At 38.6% G+C, this 15,292-nt stretch overlaps 1 protein-coding gene across 1 annotated transcript; it reads left to right on the forward strand.

Annotated features, from left to right (window-relative positions):
• Nucleotides 1–431: 431 nt before the first annotated feature.
• On the forward strand, nt 432–13,693 carry LOC118281001 (adenylyltransferase and sulfurtransferase MOCS3). Its single transcript, XM_050700999.1, is given in 10 exon segments — nt 432–640; nt 1,582–1,691; nt 2,213–2,346; nt 3,368–3,488; nt 4,835–5,060; nt 6,456–6,570; nt 7,662–7,772; nt 8,514–8,620; nt 12,378–12,594; nt 13,040–13,693. Coding segments are annotated over 10 exon segments (1,398 nt in total). The 5' UTR covers nt 432–538; the 3' UTR covers nt 13,195–13,693.
• The last annotated feature ends 1,599 nt before the right edge of the window (nt 13,694–15,292 follow it).

A 15,292-nucleotide genomic window follows, 5' to 3' on the forward strand; every position in this document is an offset into this window, starting at 1 on the left:
CTTTTATGTACTCGCCCGAATACTCAAACGCTACTCAATTTTAAGTTGTACTTAAATATCGTGCTATCTCTGTCATTTTATTAAAAAAATTGATAGTGACAGAACTACGTTTGAGAGCGTCTTAAAATTGAGTAGCGTTAGAGTAATCGGGCATAAGAAAACAAGAAAAACGTATTTTTTTAGACAAATTATAGTTTAGTATATGCTTAAAAATAAATCTATCGATAACCGGTAATTTTTGAATTAATTGATAAATCCTACCCACCTGTTGCTCACTCACCCCTCACTAGAAACGTCATTAAAGACATCACGTTACATTTACCGAAACCCGGAAAGTAAGCATTGTGTTATATTGTTGGTTCTTTCACACCTTAAAAAATGTATGTAGCTATCTCATTCTCATGACATTTATAAAGTTTTCGAAGTACCGATGGAGCTGGAACACGCATTGTTTATTTTCTGGAAGAGAATTGTGTTTTTACGTAAATTAGAATTTTACACGTATTTTAATAAGTAAACAGTGAAATATTATTAAAAAATGGAGCGATTATGTACACTAGAAAATGAAATCAAAGAATTACGTCAGAAATTAAAAGAAAAGGAGGATGAAATGAGTAAAATTCGCCGCGAATTATTTGGTGTAAGTTATTTTCTTACTTTGTCAATCAATTAAATGATTTCTAGTTATATTTATGTAATATACGCGATCTATATGATGCGAAATATTACTATTTTAGAGTATTCTGTAAAAATATCTCTTTTCGTACAGAAAACATCTGAAAATTGATTTCGTTATAACTTTCATTACCGAATGCCGGCAATTTGTATTAAGCTATAATATATTATATTGCCATGCCCTAACCGGGTTTCATTTTGAAACTAATCTCCTACTGTAATATCTATCTACTTAAACCTACACATGAATGCAATAAATAATTTGAGTTTGAACTTATTTTTTTTGACATTTAAAAGGCTATTTCATTAAAATTCTTGTAAACACCTGTTCAAATTATATGTGAATGTTTAATTTAATTATGCATACTTTTCAAAAACTGGTTACTGTTATCATATTTACTTTGAGAATACTTTGCTCTGAATTATTTTGCCTTACTTTGACGCCACTTTAGTTTACACCATTTAACACACGAAGGAGTAAGCAGAAATGCAAATATACAATGAAAGCCCCACTTTTTACCAGTTATGATATAAGTCCCATGTAAATAGGGGGTGAGTCTATTGCAGTAAATCAAGAGTAATTCCAGGTTCCATGCTATTACTGAGAAATTTCTGAAGAATTAAACCAGCTGCTATTGCTAGGTACTTGCACTAGGAATCACTTGACAATCAAAACAATCCATTACATTTAGTCTTGTTTATTTCTTCAAAGCAGTCTATAAAATTTTGTATGCATCTAATTTTTTCTTGTTACCATTGAAATATCAGGAAATCCTTTGATAAAAAGTATCCTATATCTGTTTTCTAGTTTTAAGCTACCTCCTCACCAATTTTCAGCCAAATAGATTTAACCATTGTTAAGTTATAGCAACATTCTTATATATAGATATATTTCTTTAATTTTAGGCCCAAGGAGACTTCCGAGCCTGGATCCCAGGCCAGGGTCAATTGGAGACCAGTTCTACAGATGCTGGTACAGTCCAATGCGGGACACTGCCCAAATGGGCTATAGAGAGGTAAGTTAGGATAATATAACCTTTATCATTAGAACTTAAGACGGGATATTTACCATAATGTTAATTATGTCTATGAGTTTACGATTACGATGATCACGGTTTATGAGCAGACAAATTGGTTTACCCTTTTTCAAGTTCGTTTTTTGCCAACGATACCGCTACTAATGTCCCATCCACTAGTTTTAATTTTATCACAGTAACAAAACAATCAAATTCCGCGCGCCGTGTTTTCGCATGATCAGCTGTTAGCAGCGAAGCGTCTGCGCCCGCGGTAACAACGTAAGGCTTCTAAAAGCCTAGTAACTAGGTAGGTAATTAGGAACTTTAGCTTCTAACAGCTGATCATGCGAAAGAACGCGCGAAATTTTTTATTTTATTATTGTTATAAAAATAAAACTAATGAGTATACAAAAAAAGTTTCTTCGACAAAGTTGTTTGTAATCATGAGTACAATCACGTGTTTAAATATCGTTCACTAATTACCAGTCACCCTTTATAATGTAAATCTGCTAATCCCACAGGTACAGCAGACAGATCCTGCTAAAAGACATCGGAGTGCATGGTCAGACTAGGATCTGTCAAGCCAAGGTGCTGATCGTGGGAGCAGGGGGGTTAGGATGCCCATCAGCCATGTATTTAGCTGCTGCCGGTGTAGGTGAGTTACCTAACGTCTTGTCCAACGTGCTTAAGCAAATAAAAATTCATTCATTTCTGGCTCTGAAAGTAAGCATATTTATTAATTATATTGGAAGCAAGTATAACAGCTCACACATAGAACCCACTTAGTTTTAAGTCAAATTTCCGTGGTGCTTGGCGACTGGGCTTCTCCCAGTTGTGCAGTCTCTTTTGTGCCTTAAGGCTTAAGTCATTCTGTCTCCTGCATTAAATTCACCGAGGGAAGTGGAAACTATCGTTTTTTCTCTCCTCTAATAATATCTTCTGATTTATTTCGTTGCGGGATCCAAGACAGTCATTCATGTCCCTGGGACGTTGGACTTCAGTGTTCCGGTGTTTTCATGGTTGTATCTACTGTAGATCCCGGTGCACAGGAGTTGCAGCGGTATTGGAGGTTGTGGCGGGCTTGTCCCAATAAAAAAATGGAAATAAAAACATAGAATTCAATTCATTTCAGAAAGTTTCAAAGTCCAAATACTCATTTCCTGAAAGCATGTGTTCAAAAGTTGGCAGTAACTTCACATAATGTACAGCATAGAGCAGTTATGGAAAATTTTCCTTTTCTTAACTATCCTCCCTTATAATTAGTATGATATCTTCAATTTCTGAACGCTGTACATGAAGTCAAACTCTAACTTGATTATAATACCCTAGTACTTTAAAACACACAACTGCTCTGTGCTATAGGTTTCACTTGATGAATGATATATTAAACACTATACAGATCATATTCGATATTATTTAACGTGCTGAGAAACGTAAACTTTCCAACACTAGTGTCTACTTATGGGCAGGTGCTATATGTGGAATAAAATATAAAATGGCACCCACGAATAGTACCTATGGGTGCCCAATGTGGAACATCATCGGTGCCATTAGCCTGGGTGCCATTTAAACTGGTGCCCAATGTGGAATACCTCCAAGCTACGTCACTGGTCTGCTCGTATTTGCCTAAATATATAAAAAAGTATAATTCCCTAATTTCCTTATTATTGTTTCAGGAGAAATCGGCATAATAGATTACGACGTGGTTGAAATAACGAACATACATCGGCAGGTGTTGCATTTTGAACAGGACGAGAATGTCAGCAAGGCTGAGTCTGCCGCGTCTACGCTTAGAAGGTATTTATGTAAACCTATAAAGATAAAGATAAATTCATTATTATAAACATGTGTAGGTAACAATATACATATAAATGCAAATAATAATAAAATCATCTATCATTATGATATTTTGATTTGTGTGGTATAAGCCGGTAAACGAGCAGACGGATCACCTGATGGTAAGCAATCGCCGCCGTCCATAGACACCTGAAACATCAGAGGCGCTACAAGTGCGTTACCGGCTTTTTGGGAGAGGAGCTGAATTTAAGTGTTGTTGGGGAATAGGGGAATGGGAAGATTGGGAAGAGGGGTTATTGGGCCTCCGGTAATCTCACTCACACAACGCAAACGTTGTTTCACGTCGGTTTTCTGCTCGGCCGTGGTATCACTCCGGTCGGGCCGGCCTAGCAGTGTCGAAGTATGGTCCTCACATACTTATTACTTAACTAGCTTCGACCAGCGACTTCCAATCTTCCCAATCCTCGATTCCCCAACAACCATTAAATTCCTAACCACCAAAAGCCTCTGATGTTTCAAGTGTCCATGGGCGGCTGCGATTGCTTGCCATCAGGTGATCCGTCTGCTCGTTAACCGACTTATACCATACAAAAATAGTATTCTTATTTGACTACATTTATTCTACTACCAAGCAGTCTCCTGCTTGGCAGTTAGCATTACCATTTTGTAAAATTAAATAACTTCTATTCTTAAAACTATGTATAAAACGCAGTCTTTGTTTAAAGAACACGAACTTATTCCAAATAACATATTTTTTATGTATTTAACTATTGTCCGGGCAAAAATATAGTACTTAGGAAGTATCGGTTTCTTTTCTCTGTTTTTCAAACTTTAGGCTAATAGTCACTACCTTTTCCTATCACTGATGATGATGATCACATTATCCTCTATTTCATTGTCTGGACTTTAAAAGAGACTATGACCTCTGAGTTTGTTTCGGCATTTCTTCTCAGAGTAGTCCGATAGGAAATGCCGGCCTCATCTAGCTATTTGAAATTATTGACGTGTAAAAGTTTTATTTTATAACCTATTTACAGAAATATATATCATTTATCAACATTTAATTAATAGGGTATTATCCTTCTAGTCAAATTCAATACTTTTATCGAAATGTGAAAAACGTTACTTTTCTATGAATTTTGTATGACATTGCAAATTATGACGTCATCATTTTTTTGCGTCAAATAGCATACTTATTACGCAAAAATAGCGAGAAAAATTAAATAAATAAGTATATCGTCAAATGAATGAATGAAAATACGATTATTTTGGGATATTTTATTATATTGAAATATCAAAATAATTTATTTTTGACCTAGGAAACTACCCAATTTTTTACATTTCAGCATAAACTCCCGTATAAAAGTGACGCCTTACAATCTACAATTGGATTCAAAGAACGCGATGGACATTGCGTCTCAGTACGATGTCATACTGGATTGTACCGACAATGTGCCTACACGGTACATGCTGAGTGATCTTAGCTGTTTTATTAAGGTATGTATTGTAATGTTGGCATAGCGTAGCATAGGTGCAGCGTAGCATAGTGTAGCAAAGCGATAGCAGCATAGCGTGGTTTTTTATCATAATATTAGCATAGCATAGCATAGGTCAGCGTAGCGTCAGCGTATAGCGTGGCTTTACATGGCGTAGTATATCATGGCATAGCACAGCATAGCATAGCATAGCACAGCATAGCATAGCATAGCATAAGATTTACGTATCATAGCGATGTTTAGCGTACACATAGGAAAGCTCTAGCATAGTGTAGCAAAGTGTAGCATGGCGTAGTATGTCATAGCATAACACAGCATATCATAGTGATGATTAGAGTAGCTTAGCTTAGCTTAGCCGCATAGGAGCATACCTTTGGCATAGAATAGAAATAGAAATAGGCTTGGTACAGCATTACTTAGCATGATTAAGCATAGCTTAACATAGCGTAGCGAAACAGCGTAGCATAATATATACAACATACTAGCCAAGCATAGCATAACGAAGCTCAGTGTGGCATAGCGTAGCATATCATGATGCAGCATAGCTAGCTTAACATGGCGTAGAGAACATAGCATAACATATTTCATTAATGGAAAAGCATAGCATAACGCTACTCAGCGTGGTGCAGCGTTGCATAGCATCGTTTAGCAGCGTGCGCAGACGCGGCGACATCACGCAGCTTACTGAAGTACTACTGAAACTAGTAGGTCTTTTCTCCATTAATTTACATGAGTAAATCGTGATTTTAAGTTAATGATAAGGTAAGATAAACATGAAACTACTGAAGGTTTTTTTGTGGTATAAGTCGGTAAACGAGCAGACCGATTACCTGATGGTAAGCAATCACCGCCGCCCATTGACACACACCAGAGGCGTTACTAGTGCGATGCTGGCGTTTTGGGAGTTTAGAATTTATTAATTTAATGGTTGTTGGGCAATTGGGGATTGTGAAGATTGGGAAGGGGGTAATTGCGCTTCCAGAAACCTCACTTACACAATGCAAGCGTTGTTCCACGTCGGTTTTCTGTGGCCGTGGTATCACTCCGGTTAAGCCGGCCCAGCAGTGCCGAAGCATGGCTCTCCCACATTTAACAACTAATATAAATAAAACAATAAAAATGCTGATATCAATCTATGTAACAACGCCGTTTTTGCCGGCGCCGCCGACGTTTTCGCAACGCCTAGAGGGCGCTGGTATCGCATTAAATCCACTACCTCTTAATAGGGATAATGACTGGGACAAAAATAATCACACTCTCATTCATTTTGATGAACTACTTAATTTTCGATTTTTTCTAGCTAAATTTCTAGAAATAAGTCTGCTGTTTGACGTCAAAAACTTATGACGTCATAATAGAGTATTTCATACAAAGTTCATAGAAAATATCGTTTTTGACGTTTCGAAAAAAGTATTGAATTTGACTAGCAGGAAACTAGCGTATTACTATACAGCTTGTATTATTGTTCCAGGGTGCTTCATACCAGGGTCCGTGTTACCGCTGTGTGTTTCCCACGCCCCCCTCTCCGGATGTAGTGGGGTCGTGCTCAGCTCATGGGGTCGCTGGACCAGTGCCAGGAGTTATAGGTAAGATGAACGTCTTCTCATCATTTTTTTTTAATGAAACAAGCCGGTAATCAAGCAGACGTATTACCTGATGGTAAGCAATGGCCGCCGCCCATGGACACTTGAAACACCAGAGGCGTTACAAGTGCGTTACCGGCTTTTTGGGAGTTAGGAATTTAAGGGTTGTTGTTCGGGACTCGGGGATTGGGAAGGGGGGAATTGGGCCTCCGGTAACCTCACTCACACAACGAAACACAACGCAAGCGTTGTTTCACGTCGGTTTCCTGTGAGGCCGTGGTATCACTCCGGTCGAGCCGGCCCAGCAGTGCCGAAGCATCATCATCGATATGTCACCCATGATATATGGCAATAGACTCACCCCCTATTACATGGGACTTGTAACACAAATGGTGAAAAGTGTGTGTACATTGTATAGCAGCATTACGTGCCGTAATGTGCACCTCTGCTTACCCCTTCGGGGATAAAAGGCGTTGCAGGTTGCAAGAGACGTCCACATCTGAACATGGGTCTACCTGTTCCTTCAACAAGTTTATCGTATATTTATTAATACAGGGTGACTGGTAATTAGTGAACGATATTTAAACACGTGATTGTACTCATGATTACAAACAACTTTCCCGAAGAAACTTTTTTTGTATACTCATTAGTTTTATTTTTATCACAATAACAAAACAACAAAATTTTGCGCACGCGTGCTTTCGTATGATCAGCTGTTAGCAGCGCGTTATCGGAAGACTAGTAACTAGGTAGGTATTTTGGAACTTTACGCGCGTATGTATGTATGTCGTTTGTGGGCGATAATCTCGCGTTTAACTGAACCGATTAAGTCAAAGTCAAAATTATTTATTTCAAATAGACCAGGAAGGCACTTTTGAACGTCAAAGCAAATATAATAATATTAATAACGTCTGTCTGTCGGTCAGTCCTCTAGTTGCTCTATTTGCTCGTTCCAAAGTGTAGATTCCTATGGAGAAGAACGAGAAGCAAGAAACTCCATTTTTTACTATGCGGTGCCATTATCATGCGGTTTTCAGCTTTTTTTCCGTTGCAGTTTATAAGATAAGTAAATGTGTGATATTTGATAATTTCAGGTATACTGCAAGCTATGGAGGCTCTGAAAATAATACTAGATATGTCACCGGACAAGCTACTGGTTGAAAGGATGTTAATATTCGATGCTGAAGATATGACCACAAGAACTGGTAAGGACTTAGTATTAGAAGCATTTAGAGAGGAGTTTAAGTGTGGGAGAGCCATGCTACCGGCAACTCCTGTGCTCGACCAGGATCTACAGTAGATACCGGTCGAGCAGAAAACCGACGACGTGAAACAACGCTTGCGTTGTGTTCCGTTGTGTGAGTGAGGTTACCGGAGACCCAATTACCTTCCTATCCAATCCCCGATTCCCAAAAGAACACTTGAATTTCTAAACCCCAAAAGGCGGCGCGAATTGCTTAACATCAATTGACCCTTCAGTACGTTTTAGTTACAAGTGAGTTGTCGGCCTTTTGGAGTTAGGAATTTAAAGGTTGTAATCGGGGATTAGAAAGATTGGGAAGGGGGTTAATTGGGCCTCCGGTAACCTCACTCACACAACGCAAGCGTTGTTTTACGTCGGTTTTCTGGTCGGCCGTGGTATCACTCCGGTCGAGCCGGTACAGCAAGGCTCTCCCACACTTAAATTTGCCGACCTATACTATTAAAAACTAGTTACTTCCTCGCGGTTTCACCCGCTCTGCTTGGCTGCTATTGGTCATAGCGTTTATAGCCTATAGCCTTCCTCGATAAATGGACTATGCAACACAAAAATAATGACTAAAATCGGACCAGTAGTTCCGGAGCGTTCAAACAAACAAACAAACAAACTCTTCAGCTTTATAATATTAGTATAGATAGGCAATAACTATAAATATGTGATTCTAATAATCTTTGTTTATTTCCAGTGCGTCTTCGCAAACGTAACCCGTCTTGTGCGACGTGTTCAGATAATCCAACAGTTACTCAACTGGTCGACTACGAAGCTTACTGCTCAGCCCCTGCCAATGATAAGGTAACACTATAATATTGTACTAGTTAGTAGCTTCGCCCCCCATTCCCGTGGGGTAAAAAGTAGCCTATGTGTTATTTCATACCATTATCTACCCCTGATAAATGGACTAATTCATCGTATCAGCCATAAGACGTCCACTACTGAACATAGGCCTACCCCCAATAACTTCCAGATATAGCGCATAGCAGAGCATAGCCCTTTCCATAACATGCTGGGCCAACATGATTGACCGAACATAAAAATATTCGTTCAATTCGAACTAGTAGTTCCGGAGACTAGCGCGTTCAAATAAACAAACTCTAAACCTTTATAATATTAAGTAAATTATTTTTGTAATAACTGTCGTTAGACATTCTAACTAAAATCCTAAATTAACTGAAAAGAGCTTTTCTCCATTAATGTACGCGAGTAAACCGTAATTTTTAGTTAATTAAATGCATGTGTAATATAAAAATAAGTGTACAAAAAAGAAAACAATCAAAACTGCGAATGTTCAAGGTAAGTGCTTATTTTTTTCCAAATTTTTAATTTTAAATTGATTGGTCGTAGCTTATTCTTTCTTTTATTTCTTTATTTTGCTTCTGGCAACATTCGCGGTGTTGACTTCTTTTTTTCTTAATGACAGCGATGGTCACGAAAGTCGCCTAGCTTTTTATTAGCTATGCTTCGGCACTGCTGGACCGGCTCGACCGGAGTGATACCACGGCCGAGCAGAAAACCGATGTGAAACAACGCTTGCGTTGTGTGAGTGAGGTTACCGGAGGCCCAATCTTCTCAATCCCCGATTCCCCAACAACCTTTAAATTCCTAACCCCCAAAAGGTCGGCAATGCACTTGTAATGCCTTTGGTGTTTCAAGTGTCCATGGGCGGCGGCGATTGCTTACCATCAGGTGATACGTCTGCTCGTTTACCGGCTTATTCCATAAAAAACTCAGACGGCGTGACACAACGTAACGTTGCTTCACGCCGGTTTCTTGTTCGGCCGTGGTATCACTCCAGTCGAGCCGACCCATTCGTACCTAAGCATGGCTCTCCCAACTAAATCTAATTTTACTATCGATAAAAATCACAACTCTATCTCCTCTTTTCCAGAAGAAACACGAAGCGAGATTGAGAACAGAGAGAAGAATAGAAGAGAAAATAAAAAGAATGACGGGACAGAGTTATTTTGGCTTTAGAACCCATAAAGAAGGAACACAGAAGAAATGGATACAAGACGTCCAAAAATCCGAAAGAAGATTAGGCCCTTCTTGTAACTCTGACTTCTGTAGTAGAAGTAATAGAAGATATTGTAAGAAGTTAACAGAAATGGACAGAATGGAGATTTTTCAGAAGTTCTGGAAACTAGAATGGGTAGAGAAGAAGAATTATGTTCGTTCTTTAATAGATCTTGTGCCCGTTAAAAGAAGAAGAATATGTTTAAAAAATGTGCAATGTAGAAAAGTTGATTCTAAAGTCTATAATTTGATTTTTAATTCTGAAAAAGTAGAAGTATGTAGGGTGACGTTTTTAAACACACTAGGCATCAAAGAAGCAATGGTCAGATGCTGGTTAGCCCAAAAACCGATGAAGAAAACCCTAAAAAATCGGTTCAAATCGCAAAACCTAATCGATTATATCGATAAGTTACCGATAATCGATTCGAAATGTCCGATTTGTTTGAATTCCGGTTCGAATGTTAGATATGTAGATTTGAATGTGAAAAATCAATTTCATTTGTATAAAATTTATGTTAATGATGCTTTATCGAAAAATTTAAAACCGGCGTCAAGGAAAACGTTTTCAAAAGTACTCTCTGTGAAAAATTTAAGGATTTTTAAGCCGAAAAATGAGAGAGATGTATGCGATTTGGTTCAAGAGCATAATGATTCGAGAAATTATAATTTTAATGATGATTTTTATCATAATGTTGATTTGCAGGGGCAGTGGACTTGACTTTTTTATGGTATAAGCCGGTAAATGAGTAGATAGATCACCTGATGGTAAGCAATCGCCGCCGCCCATGGACTTCCGAACTACCAAAGGCGTTACAAGTGCGTTGTCGGCCTTTTGGGGTTAGGAATTTAAGGGTTGTTTGGGAATCGGGAATTGGGAAGGGAGTTAATTGGGCCTCCGGTAACTTCACTCACACAACGCAAGCGTTGTTTCACGTCGGTTTTCTGTGAGGCTGTGGTGATATTGACACATATAGTACATACTTAGTCAAAATTATAATCAAATCATCAGCCTATAAGTGGCTACTGCAGCCCAAAGGTCTCTTCTCACACGGTGAAGGTTTGAGCATTAATCACTACGCTTGCTCAATGCAGGTTGGCGATTTCAAACTTATAATTACAAATTATAAACCCAGGTTTTCTCACGATGTTTTACTTCACTTTCAAAATAATTCCTTAGGATACCTATAGTATTGTCAGAAAATCTTAACATCGCGATTCAGAAAACGGTCTCAAACTCAAATTAAAATAAACGCCATCTATTGACGAAAGTTAGAACAACATTTTCTCTGAATCTCGGGTTTCTCACAAATTAGTTGCTATGCGGTTAGACAAAGATACATATCATAATATATTATGATGTATATTTAATATTTTAAACCTGAATAAATGATAATATTTTTCAACTAAAAATGTTTTTTTTTAATTTCCTGGACAAAAATATATATTTATTTTTTCTTTTTTATGGAACACGCCCGTAAACGGACAGACGTATCACCTGATGGTAAGCAATCGCCTCCGCCCATGAACACTTGAAACACCAGAGGCGTTACAAGTGCGTTGCCAGCCTTTTGGAGGTTAGGAATTTAAGCGTTGGGTTTGGGAAGATTGGGAAGGGGGAATTAGACATCCGGTAACCCCCCTCACACAACGCAAGCGTTGTTTCACGTCTGTTTTCAGTGAGGCCGTGCTATCACTCCGGTCAAACGAGCCCATTTCTGCCGCAGCATGGCTCTCCCACACTTTCTCCGTCTTTTTGAGTTGTAGAAAGTTAAAATTATCAGTGTATGGCACTAATCACTATGCCTCTTTAGTCGAGTGGTCACAAATGCAACTACAGAGCAACAGTTATCGGGTTTGATCCTCATGTTGAATAAAAAATTACGGTTTACTTACGTAAATTAATGGAGAAAAGCTCTACTAGTTTCGAGTCACAGAGGGACTCTTCATCATGAGCAGCGTGCGCAGATGCGGCGACGTGTGTCGCGGAATACTGCTCATGAATATGAGCCACTAGCATGACTTGAAACTAGTCGAGTTTTTTTTTTTTGAGGGGGAAAATCATCCAATGACTTCTCCCGCCTTGGACAAGGCGAGAGGGAGTGTCAGACTCTTACTGACTAAAAACCACCCCGTTCCTTCTCCTGCTTTTCAAGCCGGAGCCCCGGTAACCCGCTAGGTAGTCCGCAGCTCCGGATCAGGCATCAGCCCTACTGGGTGGTAGTCTGATGAAATATAGACAAGTAAAGTACCCTAAGATCGGAAAAGGAGGTTCATTCAATAAGGCTAGGTGGTATTGCCTGGCCTCATATGTTGGGATGTTCTATGGGTGTTACTCTGATCGTAGATAGACACTCCCGCTAGGTAGACACTCCCTCTCGCTTCGCCCAAGGCAGGAGAAGACATTGAATGATCCCCCTCAAAAAAGGTGTTAACTAACTAGTTACAAGTGCGACTGTTGAACAAGGGGTCTTATTTTATCGTTAGTGTAGCAAAGTAACGCCTGATTCTATTCTAACTATGTATTTCTTTTTCTTTCCAGGACCTATCCTTGAAAATTTTACCTCAAGAAAATAGAATAACAGCGTCTCAAGTTTCAGAATTGATGGGGAAGGGATCGCCTCTTGTGATCGACGTTAGGGCGAGTCCTGAATTTCAGATGTGCCATGTACTGAATACTGAAAACAGACCTATAGATGGATTGAGAGGATCCAATTTGGATCAGCTCGTGGGGCAGGTGGAAGAGAGTCGGGAACCTGGTAAGTTTATATATAACTAGGTTTTGCCAGCGGTTTCGTCCGTTTTTCGGTGGGGTAAAATCCTGTACCCAAGTTACCTCATATCCTGTCTGTTTACCAAATATCATCAAAATCCGGACGGACAAACTTTCACATTTAAATATTGGTCTCATAATTACTACCGTTATTAAGACACAGTATTTTTATACCACCGCTAGTCTTCCTGCGGGTGTTATATACCAAGGAAGGAACTACGGGTTTCGAAGCAGAAAATCTGAAATTTTGAGTTGCGATCTCCAAACTGTCTACTTGTGGAGTAGCTAAGTTCCTACGTGCAAGCATGAGGTTATGGGTTCAATTCCCGACTCGCACAAAGGATTATTGAGTATTTCCATGTCCGAAATTCTATTATACGATACTATACCATAGTCAAAAATATATTTCACCTATATCTTTTTCTTTACAGTAATATTCATCTGTCGTCGAGGCAACGACTCTCAAATCGCCGCAAAATTGGTCCTAGACAGACTCCCTGAGGTACACCGGTCTAAAGTCAAAGATATGACCGGTGGACTCCACGCGTGGGCTGCTCAGGTTGATAATAACTTCCCCATCTACTAAAACGGGGTAGGCAGAGTAGTGAAATGTTATAATTTTTGTGAATTTTGTATGTATATTGGAGTTATTGTTGTCAAAAGCCTTGCTGTGGTCGGAGAAGATGTTTTGATTTTGTTATAATTATGTTTTATTCTTGTTATGTGATTTGGTGCTAAATAAGATTTAAGTCGACCTAGGTTTGAATCTCGCTTTAATCATATTAAGAATTTTTATAATAACTGTCGTGAGACATACTAAGTTAACTAAAAATCACGGTTTACTCACTTACGAAGATCGGTTATTAATTTTTCACTTAAACATCCTATGATGTTCAAGTGAAAAGTTCCGTTTGAAAATATGTAATATTTTAATCAAAATATAAACGCATACAGGTATATTATTCCTATATTTTTAAAATAGTATATTATACTTAATAATTTGTGTACTTATAATAGTTAGTAAGTATATTTTGTTGTTATTGTTAAATTTTAATAAAACGGGAATGATTTTAAAAACATAATAATTGTTTTATTTTGTATGATTGTGTCTACCCAAAGCTTTTTAAAGACTCGATTCAAAGTCAAAATTATTTATTTCAAATAGACCGGGAAAAGTACTTTTGGCCGTTAGAGCAAACATAGTAAAATTAAAAATGTCTGTCTGTCTGTCAGTTCTCTTGTTGCTCTACTTGCTTGTTCCAAAGTGTAGATTCCTATGGAGAAGAACGAGCAAGAAACTCCATAGGTTACTTTTTTTTCAATCAGGTTCACGATATAATTCTTGGTTACATTGTTTAGATTTCTTCAACAATGTGAGAACAATGTAACACTAAGATTATAGTTGAAGTATGATTCTCATGCATGAGAGTGCGGGCTCGAAACTTACCAACAGCAAGTACCAATGTGACTTTTTCCGAGTTATATGTACTTTCTAAGATTATTTAGACACCACTGACAAACGGTGAAGGAAAACATCGTGAGGAAACATTGGGCTTATAATTTCTAATTGTAAGTTTGAAATCGCCAACCCGCATTGAGCAAGCGTGGTGATTAATGCTCAAACCTTCTCCGTGTGAGAAGAGGCTTTTGGTCAGCAGTGGCCACTTATAGGCTGATGATGTGATGTGAGGGATAATGACTGGGTATGAAAATTAAAAACCTATTTAGTCCGTCAGTTAGGTAATGAAAAAATATAAGACACGTATTTTTTTATTTTGTCATATAAGATAACAATACTAAGATAAAACGAATCAAAGTTTAGGAGTGGGAGCAAATATGTAATTTCTACGTATAAAACGTACCTAGAAGTGATGTCACGTGATATTTCAAATCGATATATCTTCGAAAGTATTTGTTTCCGTAAGAAAATAAAAAATACGTGTCTAATGTTTTAAAATAATCTACAAGACGGACATTAAACTAAAAATTAGTCATCTACTCTAGGATTCTACGAAGAAACAACGCATTCTAAGTATCATCAAGGGCATTTGAAATGAATTCCTTTCATGACCTTTTCGTAAAAAGACAATAATCATTTATAAATTATCTGATTTATGATGATATAAAAGATTTCACGATAAAGAAATCGACGTATCACCTGATGGTAAGCAATCGCCGCCGCCCATGGACACCCGCAACACTAGAGGCGTTACAAGTGCATTGCCGGCTTTTTTTATGGGGCTGGGACCCTGGTAACCTTACTAGCATGGTGAAACAATGCAAGCGTTGTTTCACGCCGGTGTACTGTGAGGCCGTGGTATAGCTAAGTATAGATTTTAGTAGATCTGTTATTTAATTAGAGGGAGTGTCAGACTCTTACTGACTAAAAACCACCCCGTTCCTACTCCTGCTTTTCGAGCCGGAGCCCCGTTAACCCGATAGGTAGTCCGCAGCTCCGGGTCAGCATCAGCCCTACTGGGCCCCATCTGTGGTGGTCTGATGGCTCTTTGAGAATCGCGCGGAACACGATCCGCCGTTCGCAAGATCTGGTCACTATCATCCCTACAGAGTGGACTTCCCTTGGGCGCGAACGAAACGGTTCGAATCCACGTTCCTAATCCGTGCAGCCAGGGAATGGAACAATCTGCCGGCTTCTATTTTTCCTGAGAAATACAACCCGGGTC

Source organism: Spodoptera frugiperda, chromosome 19 (genome assembly GCF_023101765.2).
Source record: "Spodoptera frugiperda isolate SF20-4 chromosome 19, AGI-APGP_CSIRO_Sfru_2.0, whole genome shotgun sequence".
Lineage (NCBI taxonomy): Eukaryota > Metazoa > Arthropoda > Insecta > Lepidoptera > Noctuidae > Spodoptera > Spodoptera frugiperda.